Genomic DNA, 24,018 nt, shown 5'->3' with positions numbered 1-24,018 from the left:
AGCAACCGGTTTGACGGCGAACGGACATGCGGCGTGGGGCCCGCAGGTCATAGAAGCCTGGATGCCCAGTCCGCCAGTTGGGTCCGGGACGGACGCAAATCAAAAGGCACAAAATAGTAGGAAGCGTACAAAGAAGCTACGACCAAAGCTGGTGCAGTCATACGGGCTGTCATGCAAAACACAAGCGGGAGCCGAGAGCACGGCACGTTGGGTCCAGAAGTACGGTGGAGCCGAAGCGAGGCCGCTGTCGTTGCATCGAATCCGCGGGTGACGCTGCCGCAGGACCATTTGCAGGCGGGTCCGGTCAAACAACAGTTCATCCTGAGGCCTCCTCGAACTTGCTCCGAAACAAAGCCCATCAAGGGCGTCGCGACGCGGGGCGTCCTCCATTGCGGGCCAGAACAATGTACGGAATCGCCGTGGGTGACGAAGGCGAGCCCGGTGTTGGCCCAGCCAACTCGCTTCGGCTCGAGCAAGGGGAAAGGCCACTGCCTGGGGCGGGCGGGATGGCGATGCGCGAGTACGACTGGCGGCGTGCTTGGGAGGGAGACGGGGATCGTGCCGGCGGTGTCGACTGCCGCGAGTGTCCGAGGCCAACACTCAGGCTGCTTGCAATATAGGACGGCGACGACCCTGGGGACGCTGGGGAGTGGATTGTCGGTGATGATGACAGCGGCATCTCATGGACATAGGACGTGCAGTGGTATATGGGGGACGACATTCGGGGGGAGAGCTGTGGAGAGGAGCTCAGCAGCGACGAGCAGCTGGGCGCCAACAGACCGGGATTCTCGCGCGAGGGGCTTCGTGCCAACAGAGGAGAGCTGTGTGCTGGAGCCGCGCCCGCCACGAGCTTGACCCGCCGGGCAGAAGCGTCCGTCCGAGAGTCGAACAGGATTGGGACGCGGTAGATCGACGAGGGCGAGTTGCCGACATTTGGGGAAGAGGCGTAGGGTGCCAGGGGCGAAGGCGAGATTGATTGAACGCCTCCAAAGGGGCTACGCACTGGCGAAGATGCGTGCGCCAGTATCGGGCTCGAGAGCGCTGGAATCAGCTTGCAGGGAACGAGCTGGGGCAGAGGGTTCCTGCGGGTGAGCTCGATGACGTAGTTTCGACCGTGGTTGTTGTCCCAAAAGACATCGCCATTGACTTCGTATCGAAGAGCAAAGGATAGGCGGTAGTTCTTGAGACTGGGCGAGTCCAGTGCGACGGGCTGCAAACCCGGCAGGTAAAGCTCGAACGAGAAGATGTCGACACCGGGATATTCGCCGTTGCGATGGCAGGCAACGCGGCTGAAGACGGCCGTTCGCTCGTACTTGGACACCCAGTCATTGAATGAATAATGCACAACAACGTTCTTTTCAAAGGCAAGGTTGCGGACGACAATGTCGCCTTTCAAGGAAGAGGCTTCGGTTGTGATGCTAAACGCGCGGGATACGGACAGCACGACCGAGAGTGTCAGATTTGGATACGGCGCAGCACAAGCGATACCCCAAGCCGGGCGATATGCACGCACACCAGCCAAGCCGCTTACGTTTCAAGCATGATGTGAACCCCGCCAAACGAGCTCAGCTTGGGGAGGTTCGTGGAGGTAATCTCCCACAGGCCCTCATCGCTGTCGTTCGTGTCGATCTTGGAATGGGCGAATGTGGCCGACGGAGCTTCGACATCGTCACAGTCTTCGACCTCGACCTGGAGGGCGTCGTGGACTGTGAAGGGGCAGCCTAGGCGATCAAAAAAGCATATTTGCTCGATGCGGTTGTCATCAAACGACAGCTGGAGTTTCTTGGTGCGTTGGGCCATAAAGGCTTCATGGTTTGGCAGCGACAAGATGGGGTTGTAGCCTGTATCTCGGCCAGAGGCAAGATGGGCGCTGGCCGGGTCCTGGAAGACGCCCGAGTGCTTGGCCTCGAACGGCTGGTGCTTCTTGAGGATCGACTTTTTGGGGGAAGTTTTGGGGGCACTGGGAATCTTGAACATGGGGCTGTGAAGCGGAGAGAGACCCGACAGCCGAGGCGACACCGAGGGCGAGCCCTTGAGGGAGAACTGGGGTGGCGACAGCACAAGCGGACGCGAATTCTTTTCCATGTTAGGAGGGGAGTGGGTCGAGACAGCGTCTTCGCCGAGCCACTTTGCATGCGGCGATGTGCCGGATTTGCTCATGACTCGCTCGAGTTTGAGCGACGAGCCATCGGATGTAATGTAGACCATGGTGGCGTGGGAAATATTTTCCGGGGTGGAGGGCGCTTGGTGTGAAGTGTCCGCGAAGTGGTCGCAAGTAGACACGGGGCTGTTCAGGCAAGGTGTGGGGTGGGGTGGGGTGGGGTGGGCGGAGAGAGCTGTTTCTACAGAGGAGAGGGGCTCCAGGTGGCCGAGCAGCAAAGCTTGAAGGGTGGCAAGTGGGATACCGGAGTATTGCCGGCGATCAAACGATTAATGTAACGAGGTGCGGGTTTCCGGGGTGCGGCGCAGCGCGCAGAAAGTGGGGGTGGGTGGGGGATGGGTGGACGGGTTGCTCGTGGGACGGAGCGGCTTGGGGCTGAGTTGAGTATCAGTTGGAGGACGGGTGGGCAATAATTATTTCGCTGATGGCGCAGATTAGGGCAGCGAAGAACCTTGGAGGGGGGGGTCTGGTGGAGAGCCGGGTGGCAAAAGCTGTGGAGAGTATTTATGAGAACGAGCACGAATTAGAGCGGTGAAGGAGACGAGCAGCCTGGCCAGGCTGAGCGAGCTGGCAGGTGTGCTGACAGGGGAGCGTGACAAAAAGAGGTTCTCGTGGCATCGAGGCAGGCCGCCAGGCAAGGCCCAGCAGCAGCAGGGTTGGCGTGGGCGTCATCATGAGCATTTGCAGCAGCAGCAGCAGCAGCAGCAGAGGGCGAGGAGCCGAACACCCACCAAGCCAGCGTAGACCAGAGGGGCAGCACGGATGGAGGAGATCCGGGCGATGCAGAAGCGTCTACACGCAAGGGGAGGGGAGCGTCGACCGAAGAAAGGACAGAGCGACGGATGGGTGTCAAGGGCCAGGGAAGCCCGCCAGGGCATATATATGCGAGGAGTGTTCTGGTGACGGGGGGCCTGAGGAAGGGCGAGGACAGCCAACGACAGTCGAGCCAGACTGGGCGGACCAGCAAAAGCGACAATGGGCTGGCGGAGGGAGGGTCAAAAGCGGTCGGACGGGGGGGGGCGATTGGATCGACGGGCACATCAATGCGGAGCGAATCGGCGAGCGGAGCGGTGACGAGTGGGGGCGTCGAACAAGCGACGGATGAGCGCGAGTGACAGCCGGACACGGGCGCCATCGGCGGACAGCAAGCACGCACGGCCGGTCCGCAGCGCACTGTCTCCCTGGCGTGGCGGGCACGGGCGCTTGCAGGCGGCTTGTCTGCCGGCGGTGTTGTCTGCCGGCAATGTTGACTTGCGGCGGCCGTTGTCTGGGCATCGACTCGCTTGCTCCGAGTGTTGACTCCGTCCGAGTGTTGACTCGCCTTGCCCAAGTGTTGACTTGCTTGTCCTGCCGCTCGCCTTGGCAATCTGTTCATACTCTGCTCGCGCGATCGGTCAGAGTCCGCCACCGCTGCCTGTCGGCGACGCAATCTCGCTGTGCGAATCCAGCGCCTTCCCCAATCTCGCCCTTGCCGAAACCCAATCCAATCCGGCGCGCTCCACAACTAACGCCGCAACACACCGCCAGCCAACCACACCACGCAGCGCGCCGCTCCTGTGCCTCCCCGCGCAGCGATAGGCGGACCCATCCCGTGTGGTGCGGTCGGTGTCCGTCACGCCTTGACTCAGCGCGGATGCATCCGGCGGACTGATTGGTGAGGCGGGCTTCTCCGGGACAGTGGATGACCCCTGATGACTCGAACGGGCGCTCCAAACAGACCCGCCGCCACCGCATCCCCCAACAACAACACAGCGGGGTCGCAAAGTGGGCCCACGCGGGCCGTCTGTCGACAGCAACACTGGCCCTCGGCCAGCGGGCCGCCTTGCTCAGGGCTTGCCCCACCTGTACGCGCCCCAGCCACAACAGGGGGCCTGATTTCATTTGCCACAAGGGCGGCAGGTACCAGGCCGACCCGCCACCGCCCAGCCCGTGTGGCGCTGGGCTCAGCCGACGCGCATGTGTCTGCGCACGACCATGGGTCGCCTCAGCTTCCTCGGCTGCCGTTGCTGCTGCTGCTGTTGCTGCTGCTGCTGCCGACGCACATGCCAGAGTCTGCTGAGCCAATGTGGCGAGCCATGGGCTCGGGTGAACCAGCACCTGGTGCTGAGCACCAGCGCATGCTTCCTTCTGCTGTCGTCTTGCGACTGCTGCCTCCAGCCGATTGCTCACCTCCGGTCACCGTCCTCGGAATGCCCTGGCATCGCCGGCCAATTCCGTGGGCATCGTCTGCAGCCGGGTCGTCGAGCATCCTTTTTTCCTCCCCCCAGCCCGCCTTTCGCGCCCCAACCCGGGTCTGCTTGGTCCTGCCTGGTGCCTGCCTGTCGGGCCCACATGCCACGAACGTTCTGGGTTGCAGGCCCATGATGCCTGCAGCCATAAACACTGTCATGGTGACTGCAGATGAAGCAGTCAACCTTCGGGGGTAACCGGTTAGTGCCCGGGCAAGCGGACATGACGCAAGCCCGGGGGCTGGTCATCCTTTTCGGTTTGTCGAGGAAACAAGCGGCGGTTGCGGGTGATATCCGTTGGCTGGCGGGGGACTCGGCCAAAGCCGGCGGGCAGATCCGTGAGGCGGATGCGTCAACCAGCATGGCGATCGGACAACGAGGAGACAACCGGCCGACCGTCCAGCGGGACAGATAGGCGGCCCAAACGTGCGCAAGCCTCACCATGGCAGAAAGCAAGCCGGTCCAGACCAAGACGGCGGAGACGGCCCAGACGACGGCCCAGACGACGGCCCAGACGACGGAGCAGCACGCAGGACGACGCCGCCAGGCACCTGGCATCCGCTGCACCACGAGCCCCCAAGAGATGCCTCCCGCGGTGCTCTCCGCCGAACCCCACCAGTGTCCTCCGCCAGTGTCTCCAGCCATGTCTCTGGCACCGCTCCGTCTGTGCCCGTCGTGTTCCGCACTGAACAGGATCTCTCCGTCCCTGTCTCTCCGCTGCAGTCATCGGCCGCCGGCACTGCTCGCCCCCAGCGCCCCCCAACCATCGCTGCGGCCGCACGCCCCGACTGGGCAGCTTATTTGCCCAGACGGGGCGATTGGTGTGCTCGTCTGTCCAGCCAATATCCAGTCGCGCTGGGTCCACGAACCAGTCATCAATTCGTCGGCCTCGCCGGCTCCGCTCCTTTCGCATCGCAACATGACCCCCTCCAGCGTCCGTTCCTCCGCCGCTCAGGCGAGTCAGGCGGGGAGGGGGATCACTCCAGCACTGGCGGAGACGCCCCCGGCAGACGACCGTCCCCGATCGATGGCTCCGCCAGTCTTGCGGCCGTCGTGCTCTCTGCCGCCACAAGGCCCTCCGCTTGGCCCAGACCGTAACGTCTCGCGGCCTCCGCTGGCCACGGGGGATGGCGGCGCCGGTATCTCTGGCCCACAGACACTCGTCGCCGGTCATGATGCGGGACTGTCCTGCCGCGTGGAGGTGTGTTGAGCATCGGGCTTGCGGATGCCGCCATGTCGACAGTCCGTTTGGTTTGCAATTGCAATTTGCCAAGCCATGGACAAGAGAAAAAGAGGAAAAATTTCTCCTGCGAGGCTGTGGCATTTGCCTCACCAGCAGGCTTGATGACCACTCGCACGCTCTCCCAGCACGCACCGCTCCTTTTTTTTTTTTTCTCTCCCTCTCCCTCCCTCTCCTCGATTGCGTCCGGATCCCGCCTGGGGCTTTGGGTGGCGGGAACGGCAACGGCAAAAAATCCTTGTACGGACTTATCGCTGGACGGCTCCCAGACCCCGCTTGCAGCCGAGCGGCCTGGCATGACAGAGAAGCTTCGGGCAGACAAATCTGCCGCCGGATCCACCCCAACAATCTCGGCGCCAGACGGACCACAGGGTCTGGCAGCGATTGCTGGCAGGGAAGTGCTTTCCGCTGCCGTCGAGGTCGCTTGGAGCAATTCGGTGGACCTCCCGCCACCAGTCTCCGCCAGATCCTTCCCAGCACCATCGCCGCCGAGAGCATGACCAGCCCCGCAGCCGGAGCCCGCACCGCCGCAGGTTGCTGGTCCCGCATCGCAATTTGCGCCGTCATCGGGGCAGCGCGGAATGTTGCGTGGCCTTGGTGTGGTCGCCAACGTCCGAGCCGCTCTCGCCTCGACTCAAGGACCACCAAACCCGGAGATTCCTCGGAGGAGCCGGTGTATTGAAGAGAGCACCCGTCAGTGCTGGCGATGAATACCTTCCAAGCATCACATCCAAGAATCTCATTCAAGAATCGTATCCAAGAGTATGCAACCACGCGGTCGAAATTTCCGGTGTTTCATCTCAGTTTCGCGAAGGCATTGTTGAGCTTCCCTTGGGTTTGCGGCGGCGGCGTCGTCGGATGACACACAGATACGATGAGGGCGGAACATGCGGCCGAATCGACATGAGAGGGGGGAGACAGTCGCTGCCATACCAGAGAGGAGACACACCGCTGCCTCCAAAGCCATGGTTTCCCCCCCCCGGCAAAGTGTGCCCCTTCCCTCGTCCATACTTCTGAGGAGCAGGCTCAGTAGATGGCAACAACCTCGTTGAACCAGTGCTTCGCGAGCTCGTCAACCTGCCGACGCAGACAGTCCTGAGGAATGGAATAATGGGACGGCTCTTCCTCTCGGGCTGCAAGCTGAGAGGCGACATGACACCGAAAGCCGTACGGATGTTGTGTGAGATGGCGTCGGATTGCAAGTGGCAGCCTCAACGAACGGCAGGCACCGCACTTGCACCGAGACGACGTCCCAGCGACCGACAGCCCCAACTCAAGCCCAACCCAGCCGCATTCGCTAGTTGCTCACCTCCGTCATAAGTGTGGCTCTTGAATCGACAATCCGGGAGGACATGGCCGTCAGCACAAACCCAGCGTGAGCATCGGCCGAGGTGCCAGAGGCACGCTGTGCGGGCTTGCCACCCTGGAGCCATCCAAGTCCAAAGCCCTCGCCGGCTCGGGCAAGGCGCTCCAAAATGGCGTTGGCATTCTCCTTGGCTTCAGCCAAGGCCCAGGTCTTGGCCAGAGTCTGATCAGCCCTGCTCCGCTCAAGATGCTCGATGTACGCCAGAATCAGGCCACCGCCGCAGTCCCAGTCTTCAAAACCGTCAACGCCTTCGCGCTTGGACTCAAGGCTGTTCAAGAAGGTCTTCAGGGGCTCAAAGTTTTCTGTGAGGGATGCATGGTCAGAGTGAACAAGACTTATCAGGCTCTGATTGAAACAACGCCGTCCGTACGTGCAGATACACATGACAGCAAGCTTGGCCCAGGGGGCAGAGCCCAAAGTCACGACGCTATTTACCTTGAATGATCCAGACTGGAGCGAGCTTGGTGACAATCAGATAGTGCGCACCAACAAAGTCTCCGGCGTGGATGAGATACTCGGCCTCAGCAACGCTGTTATCGTTGTAGCGTGCGAACAGAGCCTGGTGTCGGGTGGCCGTCCGTCATCCATTCATGGCGCGGCACATGCAAATGATCCCGCCAAAGCATTGCCATAACAGCAGAAGAAAGAGAGTGTCAAAGATTGTCACAGGAGAACACAACATGTCACCGCTGTGTAGTCAGATAGGACATCCGAAGACGGCGAGGGGAGAGGACGCCGACCATAGCGATGCCGAAGCATCAGTCTCACTGTGCCTTGTCTCGTCCGTCGCATCTGTTACATCTGTCGCACCCGTCGCATCCGTTACCGTCGCGCGACGAACTTACCCAGGCTTCGTAGACAAGAGCCTTGGGCACACCGATTCTGTTGACAACAAAGTTCCAGAGATTCGTCTCCTGCTCGTGCACGCCGTGATCGATGGGATCCGGCTCCTGGTGAATGCCTTGCAGCCCGCAGTCGCACGGGTTGAAGTGCTTGGGAGGGCGATAGTACCGGGCCAAGGTCGTGCGCACTGCGTTCTCAACCAGCAGCGGAGAGTCCATGAACATGGCCACAAACAGCGACCATTGCCATAAGCCGATTGACTCGAGCTCGAACATAACGGCCTCGGTCAGGGCGTTAAAGTGGCCAGGAAGATCGACACGGCTCTTGAGATTGCCCAGAATCAGCGACAGGAGCCAAGAGAGCCGCCTGTCCAGCGAATGGGGCCCGAGGTTCTCCGGCTTGAGGGCCAACTCGAGCGGATACTCGTCTGTATCGAGGTAGTACTTGAGGAGATGAAAACAAACGTCCTTTGGACGGTCCGTCGAGATGTCCACCTGCTGCTTCGATGCGTACGAGGGAAGTGGCTCCGGAATCGAGGCGTTGGTTTGGTTGCAGCGGGCGATCGTGGCCTCGTATTGGCCGATGCAGTCCTCGAGCTTGAGACTGCCGCCTTGGGCGTACCAGAAAAACAGACCAAATGCCTGCCTCCAGTTCGACAGGCAGCTGTAGAGGGACGGTTTCCAGAAAGCAACATCGCCCGTCAACAGCCGATAGACATGGTCCAGCTCCTGGCCAACGACGGACGACGAGTGGTCGTTGGCGGACTGGGTCCAGCTATTGATCTGCTGCGCCAGGAGCGCACGGACACCCGGTGCCGTCTGGCTGGATCCAACAACGCCGTGGCCAGAGTAGCTTTTGCTGCGCTGGTCGACGCTGATGTTGCGGAGGGCGACTCGGGAGCCTGCTCCGCCGATCTGCGCCATCAGCGCCGCAAGGCGGAAGTGTTTCGAGTCCACGGCCACTCTCACAGCAGATCCGATCTGTCGGTTGACAAGATGGACCAGGATGTGCCGAACCGAGTCGTTGATTTTGCTGAGATCTTGTTGCATGGTAGTTGAGATGGCTCGCTTCAACCACTGGCTGATCTTTTCCCTTCGAGCGCCATCGAGAACGACGGTGGCGCGCGCACCGTCGAGACCGGCTGCTTGCTCGTGGACAGGGCCGAGCTCGTCCCAAAGCGACTCGCATAGCTCCCACAGGATTTGTTCCTCGCGGTCAAAGATGGAGGGGATCGTTCCCTTGGTCGCCGTCAGCTCCACAAAGTCTTGAAAGCAAATCGGCTGGGTGCGAGACAGACGGGCGTGTGGGATGGCAGCTGCGTCGGTGCCCTCGTGGTCGACCGCCATCTGGTCTCGGCTGGCACTGCCGACAGGATCGAGATCGGTGTGGCAAAGGAGCGTTTCGAGGCAGCGTTGGTGTCGCTGTACTTGGGCATCGCTTGCATCCGCCTGGATTTGCACAAGTCGACACAGCCAGTCGGTGGCGTCAGCTCGTTGCTTCGATCCGCTTTGAAACAAGCACGCAGGTGCACTTGCTCGCAAACGGAGAGGCAAGCATCACAGTCGGCATTTGCAGACAGCACGCGCTAACAGCTCGAAGGTCGACAGCCTTACCGTCGTGCCAAACGGGCGGATGCGATGGACCGTGACTTGCGAGAAGGACTTGCCTCTGCTCGTCGTCAATCAACATGGAGGGAGGATGCCGATCCCAAGCAACGAACAGGGCGTTGACCAATCGGGACCGTTGGAACATGTTGCAGGAGAGAGAAAGGTGGCAAGCACAGTCAGTCAATGCGATCGCTCAAGCAGATCTTTATTCGAGCACATGCAGCTCGGACCCGTCACAGCAAACTAAACACAGGGTGTATAAAGCAGAAATCCCATTCCGTGGCTGAGGAAGGGCAGTCCGAAGATAAAGAGAAGGGGGCGAGGGAGGGCGGAACGGACTCGGGGGCGATGACAAGAGCAGGGGAGCAAGCAAACGAATGGGGGAGGGGAGATCTTTGATACCAAACATAAAACTCGATTGCTGGCACCAGATTCCGCAACGAGCCAGGGAGGAGTCGCATACAAAGCGTGACAAGTCGCCATGTAAAGAAAAAGGACGCTTGCACAGGGAATGGCCCTCGAATCGGAATGAATGTAGAAAAACGCAGCAGCCAAGAATCTCGGCGACTGCGCTGCATGTGTTCGCTCAATCTGGCAAAAGAAGTGCCCTGGGCAACGATGGCAAGAGAAAGAGTGCACGGGAAACTGCGCGTGTCCAAGCAAAGGCTCTCTGTCAAAGTCAGAGGCACTCACCTGCCGACTTGCACAAACTCGCCTCCAGGACCCCATCCTGCTCTGAAGGGGCGGCCAAACGACAGTCCGGCGTCGGCTCTGACGGCCACAGGGGACTCGCCGCTGTGCTTGAACTGGATGCTCTTGTCGCGCGGGAGGAGGCCACTCTCGGTCACGGCCTTGAGGGTCTCCTGGATGTTGCGGGTGAGCGACAGGAACGCTGACGAGGGCGGAGGCTGCAGCGTCGATGCCTCGCTGGATTCCGCATCCCGCAGTGCCCGAGCAGAAAACGAAAGAAGGTCGGCGCTTTGGCTGTCATCATCGCCATCGCCGTGGGTGGAGCTGAAAGGAGCCTTGCGCTTGTCTCCGACCTTGTGGAAGGGCGTGCCCGTTGCCGATGGACGGTCCTTTGGGCTGGCTTTGAACAGAGCGGCCTTGAGCCGGTTACTGCGCTTGGCTATGGCTGAAGGCGCTACGGATTGCTCGAGCTGCCCAAGGCCGCCAAAGCCAGACGATCCAAAGCTCTCAAACACGCTCGATGATGGAGTATCGTTGAATCGTCCGATGCGCCTCTTGAGCGATGCAAAGGAATCTTCGGCAAACACAGACTCCTGAGTGGGCTCCGTAAGCTCGGTGCTATCCTCAACGAGGTCGGCAAAGGGTTCGGTGGCTTCTTGGATATCATCCGTTTCTTGACCATCCATATCGATTGCGCTGCCGCCCAGCGGTGCAGAGCCGCCGTCGCGAGGGCGATGATCGCGACGAGATGGTGCGCGGCCGCTTCCATTGTCGACTTCGTGTCCGTTTTGATCTTGATCGTCGCTGCCGGTGCCATTTTCGTTGCCGTTGCCATCGTCGTCGTCATCGTCGTCACCCAGCCCATACTTGCTGAAGTGCTCGACTTCAAACGTCCAGACACCGGTCTCAATGTCGAAATGGATGAATTTGGTGTCGGGCTGGTTCTTGATGCGCGTCAGGTGCTTCTTGAAGCGAGGGTCCTGCGGATCCTTGACGTATTCGCGAGTAGACTTGTCGACCGGCCAGCACTCTTTGAGGCTGATGCGGGCGGGGACGTTCAGGCCCTGGCCGATGGGCGCCTTTTCAACATTGTCCGGGTACACCTCGCATTCACGGAGTCGGAAGATGACCACATTGTCGACGATCGAGGCAATACCGCTCCGCTTCTTGTTTGGAGCGGCATCGAGCAGATCGACCGTGTCGAGGAACTGGAGCTCGCCAAAATGGTCGTGGATGACCTTGAACTCGCTGACCTGGCGGAGCTCATCGTCGCTCATATCAAGGAGCTCGCTCAGATCGGGCTCGAAGGAATATACATAATAGTCGTCCGAGTCCTCCAGGACAGCTGCATCGGATCCGTTGTTCTGATCACCCTCGGGATAGGCGTTGGGATCGGTTGACTCGAAGCTGGGCGAGGTCAGGGCGCCACGAGGGGCAGATGGCGGCTTGCTGGGGGTGTTGTTGACAGAGTCATCATCAGCCTGGCTGCCGCCGTCATGGCGCACGCGGAGAGTCCCGAACGGGCTGGTGGTGTCGATGGAGGGGTCGAACCGGACGCGCACGCTTTGGGCGCTGTTGGAGGGGCTCTTGACCCGCGAGGTCGTCATCTGCTTGCGGCTACGAGGCGCGAACGTCGAGTCGATATCGTACTCGCCAAGGGTGTCTCGGTTGCTGGACAGATCAAAGTGTCCAAGCGAGGCCGTGTCGGCCGCACCAGAGGGCTTGTTTGAGGGCAGCTTGGTGGAGGGCGAGGGCACGAATCCTCGAAGCTTGATCTTGCTCATGCTCTTGGGTGTCAGTTTGAAGTGCGGTGTGAAGGCAGGCTTCTCTTTCTTGGACTGGATCAACGGCTCAACCGCGGAAGGACCCTGCGCCATGGCGGCGCCTGCTGTCTGTCCTTGGAACAGCGGTAGGTTTCCATAAGGGGCTTTGTCGATGCTGGCTTGGAGAGCAGGTGCTGCAGGCTGGGCGGCAAGGGCGGGAGCCGCCGCGGCACCCAGTCCCAGACCCGTGCCAAAGAGGCCTCCGGTGGTGCCAGCGGCTGGGGCGCCGAACAGGCCTGTGGATGGTGCCGCGGTCGCTGCAAGGCCAAAGCCTGAGATATGTCAAGTTTGCGTTAGTCTTTGAGCAAAGAAGACAAGTACACCTTGCCAACTTCGCTTCACCATAAGCCATGCTAAGATTACAGCGCCGTCCAGTAGAGCGACGAAAGGGACTGCGGAAGTGGTTACCTGCAGGTTTTGCGCCAAACAAGTTCGAACTAGAAGCAGCAGCACCGAACAGCCCGCCAGCTGCGGGTGCGGCCGCAGGGGTGGCCGCACCAAACAGCCCAGTGCCAGCGCTAGCAGCAGGAGCGGCGCCAAAGAGACCCGGGGTAGCTGTGGCAGGAGCTGCAAAGAGAGAACCTGCAGCAGGAGCAGAAGTGGCTGCAGCGCCAAAGGCTCCACCAAATGCTGAGGGAGCAGCTATTGACATCAACGAGGTGAGCATGGAGTCTCAAGCGGACGACAGTGTCCGCAGGCTTGCACTGAGCGCAACGTCACAGAACCTGCGGCCATGCACGAGAACAGCGTTGCATATCAAGCACAAACCTGGTGTCGCGGTCCCAAAGAGACCACCCGCTGCCGTCTGGGCACCAAAGGGAGTTGCAGGGGTTGGTGTGGCAGCAGCGGCACCGAACCCTGTTGCGGGTTTGGCGCCGAAAAGACCGGATGCCGCTGTCGCCTGGCCAAAGGGTGTCGCTGCAGCAGCTCCGAAGGGAGTGGCAGGAGCGGCCGATACTGCAGGGGCTGCAACAATACCATGGATGGTGTCAGGTTGTGATGAGCAAAGGCACAGATCGACGGAGAGGGAGGCCGCAAACAGCCGTCTAGTCTCCAGGATGCGCCCAAAAGTACTCACCAAATCCAAAAGCGGGCTTGGCGGCAGCGGCGCTGCCAAAGGCAGAGGCTGCAGCAGGAGTACCTCCGAATGTTGTGTTTGTGGTTGGGGTCGTTGCTCCGAATTTGGCTCCACCAAAGGCTGAGGTACCTGAAGATGGCAGAAATAAGTAGTCCGCGTTAGGGCAATCATGCCAGCCCGACCGTTCAGAGAGAGATTTAGGCTGGAGCAGCTGACCTACCTCCACCAAAGGCCGATGCACCAAAGCCACCGGTGCTGGCAGCACCACCACCAAAGCCAGGTGTGGCTGCGGCGGCGCCAAAGGCCGGAGCGGGTGCTGCCCCAAAGCCAGCGGCCGAAGGAGTAGTGGCACCAAAGGCCGATGGAGCAGCGCCAAAGGGAGTTGCAGGGGCAGCGGCTCCGAATGCAGAGGGGACGGCAGCCCCAAAGGCGCTCTGTCCAAAGCCGGCGGCACCGGCAGCGCCAGAATTAGGAACAGCGCCAGCATGCTTCTTGCCCATGACGTAGTCTTGAACCCTCAGCTCCTGTTGATGCAGGCGAGACGGCACCAGAGCGCAACAGCCACGCAGCGTGCAGCGCAAGATATCAGTCAGAATACGGCTAACAACAAAACTCCTGTCGCACACCCATCGGATCGGGTCGGACTGGGTCGCGCCAGGACGGGATGCGCTCAAATGACGATTGCAAGGCGAGGGGACGCACCTCAAAGGACCAATTGCGGTATGCAGGCATGGCGTTGATGCTCTGGAACGAAATGCTGGTGCTGGTGTTTTGTTCTTTTTCGGAGGTTGCAGCGTAGCTGGGATTTCCGGTTCCGTTGTTGCTGTTCTGGGTGGTTTGAGTCGAGGAATTGCCAAAGCCCCCGAGGGTGCCGCCACCAAAGCCTGAGGCCGTAGGGGCAGCGGCACCACCAAAGGCAGGATTCGCAGCTCCGAATCCAGCGCCTGATGCCGAGCCAAAGACGCTCGCCGCGGGCTTCGCGCCAAAGAGGCCGCCGCCGGCCGTGGCAGTAGAACCGAAAGCAGGTTGGCCTGAGTGGGATAAAGAAAGTGTGATCGAAAGGGTCAGTAAACTCAGGCCGTGGCGGGATTTCTCGAGAGTCCCAGGCATGTCAAGAGCACGTTCAAAACGGAGTGCCCCGCCGATGGCTACAGTCCGTCCAAAGCATGCGGCCGCAGAGGTGCTTGCACTGATATGCACGCCGATCCGTCCAAAGCGAGGACCAGAAACTCGAACGCACTTGCGGATCCAAATGCCCCGGCTCCTCCAAAAGCAGCGTTTCCGGCAGGTGTTGCGGCCCCAAAGGCTGCTCCAGCGGGGCCAGCGGCACCAAACCCAGTTCTGTTCTGCGTCGAGCCAAAGGCAGAGCCCCCGAATGCTGCGGGTTCAAGAGCGGCCACGAAACCGATCACAACAAGACGCATGGATAGCAGACGAGCATGAGTGAATCGGCCAGCGAGCCAAAGGACAAACTCGAACTGGAAAAGATGCGGATGCACGCATCCTAGCGACGGCTCTCCATGAACCCAGCAATCGGCTGGATCGCATGCAATGCACGCCATCAGCCCTACCTGAGCTTGTGCCGGCTCCACTGTTGAATGTACTGGGCTGGCCAAAGCCAGATGGAGGCTGGCCAAAGGACGAAGCAGATCCGAAGGCAGGAGCGGGTGCGCCAAAGCCTGTGTTGGCCGGCTGACCGAAGCCTGCGGGCTGGGCGGCTCCAAAGGCAGGGGCACTAGCAGGGGCGCCGAAGCCTGAATTATTGACCGAAACATGGCAGCGAATATGGTTAGCGTGCGCACTGGGGCATTGGGGCACTGGCATCGAGCCGCCATTGCCAATCGGCTGGGGCTTGACGATAGATCATCTCCGGGTGTGTGGGCGGCGATCAGCGTCATCCAGCAGCAGCAGCAGCAGCCAGTTCGGATGCAAGAAGAAGAAAAAAGCACATGGACGGATCACAGAGCCAGAAATCCAAGCGGGACCAGCTCCAAAGAGGCAACATGAGCTGATCGCACCGAGATCGAGATGGTGGATTCGGAGACATACCAGCATTGGGCTGCTGGCCAAAGGCAGGAGTTGCAGCGGGGTTGGGCTGGCCAAAGATGGACGACTGTCCAAACCCAGACTGACCAAACATGACTTGCAGCCGTGTACGAACAGAGACTCGATGCGTGGACGGGAGGCTGGGCTGGGCTGGAACGTTGGCGGTCGGGTCTCGAAGCTGATGTGCGCGCGGAGGTGCTCAACCAAGGAGCGAAGATGGGCAGGGTCAAAAAAGGGCGAAAACACGGGCGATCGACAGACAGCCACGACTGGGCCACCTGGTTCGATCCGGCACGTGAGCGGCAAGGCCGGGCAGCGACATCGTCAACGGCAACGGCAGCGGCAACGGCAACGGCAAAGTTCATGTATTCTCAATTACGACCAGCTACCAGCACAAGGCCAAGGACCCCTGGTCTGGGCAGATCCGAAAGCAGGCCCGCACAAATAGGACCAAAGATATCGAGGGCTGCAAAGAGGCAAGAAAATGAAAAGGCACGGGAGAAGTAAACTCTGTCGTCTCTCGAGGTCAGCGATCCGCGTCGCAAGCCATCTCGGCACAGGCGCAACGGATGTCTTGACATGGGAAATTAGAAAGAGGTCTTCTTGATCCACTCGTTGATCATATCCGAGGAGTGCTCGGGCTGGTCATAGGGAACCATGTGGCCAGCCTCGTAGACGCGCAGGTAGGTGAACGACTCGAAGGTGCGGAACTCGCCAGCCTTCTTGCCGGTGGTAGTCGAGATCCAGTCGAGATCCTCGGCCTCCTGGAAAGCGTCGCGGCCGTACCAGTCGAGCTCGAGAGCCCAGTTCTTGTTGCCGATCCCTACAGCCAGACAAGACAGAGACATTAGGGACTGCCAGTCTGCAGCGTCGCACTGCACATGGGGGATGGCGCAAATGTCGAGGTGGCCCGCTGGCAATCGCTGCCAGGAACAGCCGGGTGCGACTTACAGTTGCAGATATAATCAGCATCGCCGGCGTAGATGAGGATCTGGATTCCGTCGTCGAGGAGAGGAGGGAGGTTGTTGACATAGGGGCGCATCCAGTCGCCGGCCATCATGAACTTCATGTTGATGTCCATGTTGCAGCCCTTGTATTCGTGATCAACACCGAGAGTCTGCTGGACCTGAGGTTGGTTCAGGAACGACTCGATGTCGGTGAGGATAGAGTCTGCACAAGGAGGAAAGGAATAGCAAACACAGTTAGATCACTTGAGCAACTTACGGAATCAAGCCGGGCGAGCGGAGCTGACCACAGCAACGGACACAGCAGATCGACGCAGCAGTGCTCAGAGCGGTGTGCGCGGGTCGCGAGAACTCACAGCACAGGGGGTTGCTGCTGTCGCACTTCTTGCGAATATCGTAGATGTTCAGGCCGGTCTGCTGGAAGGGGTTGATCATGGCGTTGTTGCAGTAGATGGCACCGGGGCTAGCGAATAAGCGCGCGTTAGCCCGGCAGATCGGACACGGCCATGAGAGGGCGACAGTGCCGGAGCAATAACAGCCCAGGCGACACCATGGAAACTTACACACAAGTGAAGGGAGTCTGGTACTTGTAGCAGGAGTTGATCAGGGTGCGGCAGGTAGGGAACTTGTTGCGCATGTCCTGGATAACATCGGCATCCAAGATGGGGCCATACTTTTCGTCTTCGGCCATATCAGCATAGGCAGAGTACTGGTTGAGGGGATCGGTCAGGCCGTTGCCGATGGCCAGAGAAGCCAGGTTGATGGGCAGGATCTCGGTCTCATCGGGGCCGGCCTCGTTGTTGTGGTCGGCAATGACCTTGCCGATGGCGGGGACATAGTGGCCGGCATAGGACTCGCCCGTGACGTGGAAAGGAAGGTCAATGTACTTTTCGTTGCTGCCGAGGAAGAGCTGGAGGAAGGCAAAGACATCGGCGGCGGCCTCGACGGTGGTGCTGGTCTGCTTGCCGCCATCGGCGTAGCTGAAGCCAACATTGACAGGCTATGCGGGCACAAGGAAGGCAGAAAGGCGGCCGCAGACAACACCACATGGTCAATATAGGATCGACAGCTGCACACGCACACGCAAGGACGGATGCAACGGAAGGCAACGCTACCTGGTCCAAGAAGATGACGTTGGCCTTGTTGTTCCAGGAGTAAGGGTTCAAGGTGGTGCCCTGGCCGCCCTCATTAACACGGCAGGGGCCCAGCTCCATGAAGAGACCGGTAAGCGACGAGCAGCCAGGGCCTCCATTGAGCCACAGGACAAGGGGATCAGACTCGGGCTTGTGGCGAGACTCAAAGAACCAGAAGAAGAACTGGAGGCGAAAGCACGGGGGGCGAGCGTCAGCAACCCGGACAGAGAAATCGTTCTGATCGAACCAGGCCCGCCAGATACACGCGCAGATTTGATCTCGGAATATAAAGCCCGATACTGATCACCCAGCCCCTGATCACTCGAGCCGTGACGCAGCTCTGCATCACGACAAAAAGCCCCGCAACAGAACGCCGCCAGTCGATCCGCAGGCCACGACTTGCACTGCCCAGCCTCGGGAGAGCAACCATGGCCACGAGACAACCGAGCGGCCAGCAATACAATGCACCAAGCGAAACAACATGCATCAACGGGAGAGCGGGTACAGAGGTCTCGGCACAGGAACAACGACACATACGTGCTTCTCCTCGTCAACATCGAGGTAGCCGTAGATCTGCGAGACGTCGGGGTCGCAGAGCTCGCTGCCCTTCTTGACCCGGAGAGAGTACTTGGGGAAGCGCTGGTGTTTGTAGATGGTCCAGGTGTGGACATGGCCGTCGGCACCGTGGAGATCGACGGTGTTGGTCGACATGGCGGCCTGCACAACATGCTTGGAAGCCGCGGCCGAGGCGAACCTGTGCTTGGACAGGCGGCCGTTGGCAGCATCGGACATGACGGCCTGCTGGCTGGCAGCAGCAACCGCGGAGACGGCGGCGGAGGCCGTGAGGAAGATGGCCAGGGCAGACTGGAGGAGCTTCATGGTAACTGCGCTGGAGAGGGAAGTGAGCGCTGGTGGGTGGATGGAGGGCAGAGAGGGGCGGGCGAGCCAAGCGCAGATCAAGAGGTCGTCCGGCCTTGGCGCGGTGGGAAAGCCAGGGTCGGAACGCCGACCCACGACGAACGGACACGGGCGCGAGCCGAACCCCAACCCCTTGCACTTGCGGACCGAGAACGGATTCTGGCGGGAGCGGGCGGGCCGACATGACGGCGACTGAGATGCGGGGGGCTGGCTGGCTGGCGGGACCGGTGCGTGAGATGTGAGATGTGAGATGTGAGATGTGAGATGTGAGATGTGAGATGTTCAGTATGTGAGATGTGAGATGTTCAGTATGTGACTGAGAGCCCTATCGGCCCGCGGTTTTCCTCGCCGGATTTGCTCTTGGTTCTCGACGCTGGACCGAATCTGTGCATCCCAAGGATTCCCGTGCTCGATTGTGCTTGCCCATGCCGCTGCGAGCAAAGTTCCGTTTGCCGATTCGCAGGGCGCAGGTATTCGAAATCTCTGTGGCCAGTCCTGTGGCGACGCCTGGGAGCTTTGAAATCGAGGGTGGCCGTGACGGACGTGGAATGCCGGTATCGGCGTCGGTATTGGTGTCGGCATCGGCAGCGGTGTCGTTTGGGGCACCTGGATTTCGAAATGCGGTCTGCACTGCTGCCCCTGTTGGGGAGGGGCAGCCCGGAGCACCACCCATGGCAGCACGGCCCGCCGATTCAGCCAGAACCGGCTCGGCATGGTCGACAAGTAACACCCACAACCGCCATCCTGCAGCCGTTGCTCACGGGCGCCGAACGGCAACCAAGGCTTGCGGTGGCGCTGCGGGCTCATGGCCATGGCGACGCAGAGGCTTCTGCGATGCTCGCGGCTTGACCGGGCCAGCCGTGCTCTCTTCCCGACACCACACCGGCCACCGTTCCCGGCCTCTGCTGCCCGGTGCATCTGCCCAGTGCATCTGCCCGATACATCTGCCCCGTCGGCCTGTCCTTCGTCCATCACAGCGTGTCTGTCGCCGCCCCGCGGCACATCTGCCCCGTTCGTGCATACCCCACCGCTGCCCCCGCTGCCCCGATTGGTGCTTCCCCACCGCCTTCTTCTGCCGCCTGAGCAACCCCGCCACTGTTTGTTGCTGTTTGTTGCTGTTTGTTGCTGTTTCGCCCAATGAACGGCGCACGCATTTCAAAGCGTGCGGAGTCGCCTCCCCGTGGCCCAGTGCTCCAAAACGACACGCCCGCGTGATTTGGCTTGCAATCCCCAGGCCGCTGCGGATCATTTCCCTCGGCTTGGTGCACCTCCCCCGCACTCCCCCGCACCCCCCCCCTCGAATCGCACCGCTTTGCATATATAGGTCCCTGCGACTGCCGTCCCTCGTCGGCACCATCGACTGCACTCGCCAAACCCGCACCGCACGCTCTGTTCACAGGCCCCTCATGTCGCCCCACAAGATTCTTCCCGCCACCGCTGCCGCCGCCGCCTCCGGCGCTGAAATCATCGACATCCGTCCAGCCTCTTTTGGCCTCTCGGACCTGTCTCCCGAAGGACTCGTCAAGAACATCATCAACGAGTTCATGTCGCCCCGAGTGGTGTTCACCCACCCAGACACGGGCTCAGAGCACCTGATCCGCAGCATTCCCACAATGGTTCTGTACGATGACCTCGGCCTGGAAATCTACGACAGGATCACCAATCTCGACGAGTACTATCTCTTCAATGCCGAGATCGACATCTTCAAGCGCCACGCCGAGGAGATGATCCTGAACTACATCCAGGACGACTCGGTGCTGGTCGAGCTTGGTGTCGGGTGAGTTTGGTCCCTGCCTTCCACCCTGGATCGCGATATAGCCGTTGTGATTGTCCGCCGACAGCGGCACCCTCATGCACCCCCCCCCCGACCTCCACTCGCTCTGATTCGCCGGGCCGTTTCTCGTCAGATCCATGAGGAAAACAAAGTACCTCCTCGATGCCATCACAAAGCACCGCAAGAACATCACGTACTATGCCCTGGACTTGTCCGAGGCCTCGCTGCGCGATTGCCTGACCCCCCTTTGCGCCGAATACCCCGAGATCCGCTTTGTCGGACTTCTTGGCACCTACGACGACTCGCTTCAGTGGATCCGCGCAAACATCCCCCAGACCGTCCACAAGAGCTTCCTGTGGCTTGGCTCATCCATCGGGAACTTTACTCGGGCCCAAGCCCGCGACTTTCTCAGCCGCGTGGCCAGCGCAGCCATGAACGCCGGCGACGACTTTTTCTGCGGTATCGACGGCCGCAACAAGCCCGAGGACGTCAAGCTAGCCTACGACGATCCAAAGGGAGTCACGGCCGAGTTCATTCTGAACGGATTCGACCATATCAACAGACTCTTTGGGCGCAGGGTCTTTGAGCGAGACGCCTTCAGCTACCTCTCGATCTACAACCGCCATGAGGGCCGCCATGAGGCATACTACCAGTCCAAGGTCGAGCAGACCATCGATCTGCAGGACTCGATCCAGGTACACCTGCATCGCGGCGAGATCATCAATGTTGAGTACTCGTACAAGTACTCGGACAGCGAGGTCTACAACGCTACCGCCGGCACCGGGCTCGCCCACGTCGATCGCTGGAAAGATTCCTCGGATCGATACAGTATGTTTGTGTTCCAGAAGCCATCGGTTGTGTTTTCTCCCGAGCCGCGGCTTTCAAACGGCATCCCCGTGCTGGCCGAGTGGGAGTCTCTGTGGAATGCCTGGTAAGTGGCGAGTTGTAGTGGCGGCCCACGAATCGGACCGCCTGTGTGCAGCGCTGCTCGGTGTTGTCGACGGCGTTCCTTTGACACCGGCCCACGTTTGCTAATCCGGTTGCGTGCTGATGGAACTGCTGATACTCAGGGATGTTGTTTCGACTACCATGATCCCGTCGGACCGATATCTCGAGGCCCCCATTGCCCTCCGGCATCCGTACATATTCTACCTCGGCCATCTTCCTGGCTTCCTGGATATTCAGCTTTCCAAGGCCTTCAACTTGCCGCTGACTGAGCCCAAGTACTTTGCCACCATCTTTGAGCGCGGAATCGACCCCATCGTCGACGATCCCAGCCAATGCCACTCGCACTCGCTCGTCCCGAACAGCTGGCCTGCTCTTGACGAGGTGCTCGCCTATCGCGACCAAGTGCGCCGCAGAGCTCGCGATATCATCTGCAAGCTGGCAGATGCCCAAGATACTGCAGTCGACAAGACTGCCGCCCGCGCCGTCTGCATGTGTTTCGAGCACGATGCCATGCATCTCGAGACCTTCCTGTACATGCTCGTCCAGTCCGACCATACTCTGCCGCCTGCTGGTATTGTCAGACCAAAGCGGCTTGGACAGCAGCCCCTGGTTCCTCTTGCACCCGCTGCACTCGCACAGGTCTCCGCTGGACAGGTCACTCTGGGCACGCTCCACCGAGAACAGGACGACGGCAATGCCGGCAGCAGCTTTGTCTTTGGCTGGGACAACGAGTCGCCCGAGCTGACCGTCCAAGTCGACGGATTCTCTGTGCAGAATCGCCCTGTGGCTGTGCAGGAGTACTACAAGTTCTGGTGCGCCCAAGGCAAGCCTGAGAGCCTGCTTCCAAAGTCCTGGACCGACGACGGTGCGGCAGTCAAAACGGCGCTTGGCCCCGTTCCCATCCACGCAGACGGAGAGGACGCCAACGGACCAGCCAGCCGCTGGCCTGCTTACGTCTCCTTTGATCAAGCCGACGCCTATGCCAAATCCATTGGGGGAAGCCTGCCTTCGGAGGAGCAGATTGCTCGTATTCGCCAGTGCGTCGACAAGACCACCAAGGGCACATCGCCAGCCCGACCAAGGAACAGTGGCTTTGTCGAGTGGACGCCGGTCGATGTCGAAACCCCAGCCGACCCGGACTCGGTCTCTCAGATCGACGACAATGGCTGGGAGCTCACCCGCACACACTTCAGGCCTTTCCCGGGTTTTGAGACGAGCAAGCTGTACCCAGGATACTCGTCAGACTTTTTGTGAGTACCAGTTCCTGCTTCTCCCCGAGCAACACAAACATCCGTCGACAGTCGAGCCTTGACAATGACGTACTAACGCTGATGTCCGACTTCTAGTGACGATCACCACTTTGTCGTGCTGGGTGCCTCCTGGGCCACCGTTCCGACAATCGCCAGCCGCAAGACCTTCCGCAACTGGTACCAACACAATTACCCCTATGTCTTTGCCAAGTTCCGAGTCGTTGTCTGAGCAGATGAATCAGCAACCGGGGGAGGCGGCCAACGCATGCGAGAATACACTTGGGCTCCGATGAGGTCCTCCTCAGTCCCGAAAGACCATTACTGTGATTCTCGAGGATGGGAGCAACCCAGAACCAACCGGATTGTGGGTGGTACTGGTACTGGTGCTGGCTCAGGTGCGGGTGGTCGGCTCTATGGGTGTGTATTCAAGTACCAGACAAAGAAACCCCAGCCAGCCATCCTCAGACATCCAGGATATGCTGCTTCATGTGCGATGGGTTGTCGACACCGGAAAGACGAAACGGAAAGGCTCTGAGGCATAGCCATGGCGGCAGCAACTCACCGTGTCCACCCTCCCTCCAAAAAAAAGACAGAAAGGGGAAAGAATAATCAAAACGAAAATAAACGCCCGGCATTTCATTGCAGTTTGTTACAAGGTCGAGAGGGTGACGACCATTTGGCCCTCCCCCTGTCGCTTGAATCCTCTCTCGCCCTGGTTGGACAGCGGTGTATCAAGACGACAGAGAAGCCCGTAAGCATAGAAGGGGCCAAATCGAGGCTGTGGCAAACCACCAAAACAGGCCACCAGTCGCCTCGGGTTTCGGTAGCGGCAGCACATCGCAGCAGTGCATTGATCGAGTGGCCGACAGCCCACGGATCGGCTTCGTATAGTTGATGCACCTCAATAGCTCCCGGTCCGGTGGGCTAAGCCTTTGCTGGAGTTGCTTCTCTGGAGCTCGATTCCGTCGCCAAAACCCTTCCTGATGACTCGCTCCCTCTGCTTGAGCTTTCGGCAGTACGCAGCCGCAGCAATAGCCGCCAGGATGGTGACGTCGACAAGAGCCAGAGCGATGGCGATGTAGTAGCGAGTATACGAGTCGTTGCCGGCCTCGACGAGCGAGTCGGTCATTGAGCTCGACGACGACGAGGAGGAGGACGAGGACGACGATGTCCCCAGAATCAAGTCCCAAAATCCGATGGTCAGACCGCCGACGACGTTGATGAGGACCAGGTTGAGGGACTGGGCGTAGATGTAGAACCGCAGCATGCCGTTCTCGATGCCGACGCAGCCCGAGAGGCCCGGAATGCCCAGGAAGATTCCGGCGACAAGCCAGGCTGAAGGCGCACGGTCCCAACCAAACCAAACGACATCAGCATACGCAGAGACACCGGCATACGCACTGGCCCCCTGTGGTGGAGTAGAAACGAACAGCATGCTGCTCGTTGCTATTGCACTGGCCTCCCGGGAGAGAGTGGACGGGGACGGGGACGGGCCCGCAAGCGAGGCAGAGACAGGAACCAACAGTTACCATGGAAAGCATAGTCGGTAAACACGTTGTGGATGTTGCTGACATCAGGCCGGATCTTGAGCAGGATCGTGCCAAAGAAGATGATGGAGAGCGAGGCGAAACAGACCAAAACGGTCGATGCAACATACAGCCCCTTGGCTGTGGACAGCTTCATGGCAGCAGTGAGGTGTCGAGGTTTCGAGAGAGGGGCTTGATATGGGGGGGGGCACAGCGACGAGGGAGTTTGGAGCGGGAGACGCAGGCCGATAGGCAGCGGATGCTGGTGGGCAGACAGGCAGAGGTCGGTTGGACGAATGGCCGCGAAGAGGGCAGCATCGGTCCAAGTCGGGCAGCGGGAGCCTTCACGCCCAACAAGGTTTGCAGCGCTTGTCCCACGGCGCTCACAAACACTGGCGGCGGGATCGCCATGTTTCGGTCTG

At 60.2% G+C, this 24,018-nt stretch overlaps 6 protein-coding genes across 6 annotated transcripts; 1 reads left to right on the top strand and 5 right to left on the bottom strand.

The window, feature by feature from the left end:
• Positions 1–314: 314 nt before the first annotated feature.
• On the bottom strand, positions 315–2,396 carry BJ171DRAFT_63531 (putative phosphatase regulatory subunit-domain-containing protein). Its single transcript, XM_053115688.1, has 2 exons — positions 1,532–2,396; positions 315–1,418 (listed from the first exon to the last, which is right to left on the bottom strand). Exons 1-2 carry the CDS (start codon positions 2,206–2,208, stop codon positions 359–361), a joined length of 1,737 nt encoding a protein of 578 aa, XP_052967692.1. The 5' UTR covers positions 2,209–2,396; the 3' UTR covers positions 315–358.
• A 4,386-nt stretch (positions 2,397–6,782) lies between these two features.
• Positions 6,783–15,294, bottom strand: BJ171DRAFT_63509 (uncharacterized protein). Its single transcript, XM_053115686.1, has 12 exons — positions 15,086–15,294; positions 14,608–14,790; positions 13,739–14,067; positions 13,257–13,560; positions 13,037–13,165; positions 12,727–12,924; positions 12,367–12,588; positions 10,139–12,230; positions 9,452–9,521; positions 7,841–9,286; positions 7,431–7,554; positions 6,783–7,297 (listed from the first exon to the last, which is right to left on the bottom strand). The coding sequence occupies exons 1-12, from the start codon at positions 15,174–15,176 to the stop codon at positions 6,927–6,929; spliced, it is 5,559 nt and encodes a 1,852-aa protein (XP_052967691.1). The 5' UTR covers positions 15,177–15,294; the 3' UTR covers positions 6,783–6,926.
• A 375-nt stretch (positions 15,295–15,669) lies between these two features.
• On the bottom strand, positions 15,670–17,891 carry BJ171DRAFT_558428 (Alpha/Beta hydrolase protein; the record flags this gene model as incomplete). The annotated part of the gene is made up of 6 exons (XM_053113153.1): positions 15,670–15,905; positions 16,034–16,252; positions 16,404–16,510; positions 16,611–17,047; positions 17,163–17,363; positions 17,718–17,891. The coding sequence occupies 6 exons, from the start codon at positions 17,889–17,891 to the stop codon at positions 15,670–15,672; spliced, it is 1,374 nt and encodes a 457-aa protein (XP_052967690.1).
• Positions 17,892–18,341: 450 nt separating this feature from the next.
• Positions 18,342–19,229, bottom strand: BJ171DRAFT_500936 (uncharacterized protein). The gene has a single exon (XM_053110620.1). It carries the CDS (start codon positions 19,068–19,070, stop codon positions 18,381–18,383), a length of 690 nt encoding a protein of 229 aa, XP_052967689.1. The 5' UTR covers positions 19,071–19,229; the 3' UTR covers positions 18,342–18,380.
• Positions 19,230–19,387: 158 nt separating this feature from the next.
• On the top strand, positions 19,388–22,454 carry BJ171DRAFT_63430 (histidine-specific methyltransferase). The gene is made up of 4 exons (XM_053115673.1): positions 19,388–19,875; positions 20,006–20,803; positions 20,943–22,070; positions 22,167–22,454. The coding sequence occupies exons 1-4, from the start codon at positions 19,505–19,507 to the stop codon at positions 22,297–22,299; spliced, it is 2,430 nt and encodes an 809-aa protein (XP_052967688.1). The 5' UTR covers positions 19,388–19,504; the 3' UTR covers positions 22,300–22,454.
• Positions 22,455–22,825: 371 nt separating this feature from the next.
• Positions 22,826–23,998, bottom strand: BJ171DRAFT_63435 (uncharacterized protein). The gene is made up of 2 exons (XM_053115675.1): positions 23,600–23,998; positions 22,826–23,405 (listed from the first exon to the last, which is right to left on the bottom strand). Exons 1-2 carry the CDS (start codon positions 23,751–23,753, stop codon positions 22,972–22,974), a joined length of 588 nt encoding a protein of 195 aa, XP_052967687.1. The 5' UTR covers positions 23,754–23,998; the 3' UTR covers positions 22,826–22,971.
• Positions 23,999–24,018: the final 20 nt, after the last annotated feature.

Source organism: Polychytrium aggregatum (assembly GCF_025602895.1).
Source record: "Polychytrium aggregatum strain JEL109 chromosome Unknown BJ171scaffold_14, whole genome shotgun sequence".
Lineage (NCBI taxonomy): Eukaryota > Fungi > Chytridiomycota > Chytridiomycetes > Polychytriales > Polychytrium > Polychytrium aggregatum.
The sequence above is the reverse complement of the archived record's forward strand: the minus strand, read 5'-3'. Positions and strand labels throughout refer to the sequence as shown.

Bases quoted from the DNA above. Each gene is read 5' to 3' on its own strand.
- BJ171DRAFT_63531 (XM_053115688.1), bottom strand. From the start codon at position 2,208: ATGGTCTACATTACATCCGATGGCTCGTCGCTCAAACTCGAGCGAGTC. The intron at 1,419-1,531 runs GTAAGCGGCTTG...CCGCGCGTTTAG, and splicing joins GTTCACATCATGCTTGAAAC to CATCACAACCGAAGCCTCTT.
- BJ171DRAFT_63509 (XM_053115686.1), bottom strand. From the start codon at position 15,176: ATGTTTGGTCAGTCTGGGTTTGGACAGTCGTCCATCTTTGGCCAGCCC. The intron at 7,555-7,840 runs GTAAGTTCGTCG...ACCCGACACCAG, and splicing joins CTCTTGTCTACGAAGCCTGG to GCTCTGTTCGCACGCTACAA. The intron at 7,298-7,430 runs GTAAATAGCGTC...CATCCCTCACAG, and splicing joins TCCAGTCTGGATCATTCAAG to AAAACTTTGAGCCCCTGAAG.
- BJ171DRAFT_500936 (XM_053110620.1), bottom strand. From the start codon at position 19,070: ATGGACGAAGGACAGGCCGACGGGGCAGATGTATCGGGCAGATGCACT.
- BJ171DRAFT_63430 (XM_053115673.1), top strand. From the start codon at position 19,505: ATGTCGCCCCACAAGATTCTTCCCGCCACCGCTGCCGCCGCCGCCTCC. The intron at 20,804-20,942 runs GTAAGTGGCGAG...GCTGATACTCAG, and splicing joins GAGTCTCTGTGGAATGCCTG to GGATGTTGTTTCGACTACCA. The intron at 22,071-22,166 runs GTGAGTACCAGT...TCCGACTTCTAG, and splicing joins GGATACTCGTCAGACTTTTT to TGACGATCACCACTTTGTCG.
- BJ171DRAFT_63435 (XM_053115675.1), bottom strand. From the start codon at position 23,753: ATGAAGCTGTCCACAGCCAAGGGGCTGTATGTTGCATCGACCGTTTTG. The intron at 23,406-23,599 runs GTAACTGTTGGT...GTGCGCCTTCAG, and splicing joins TACCGACTATGCTTTCCATG to CCTGGCTTGTCGCCGGAATC.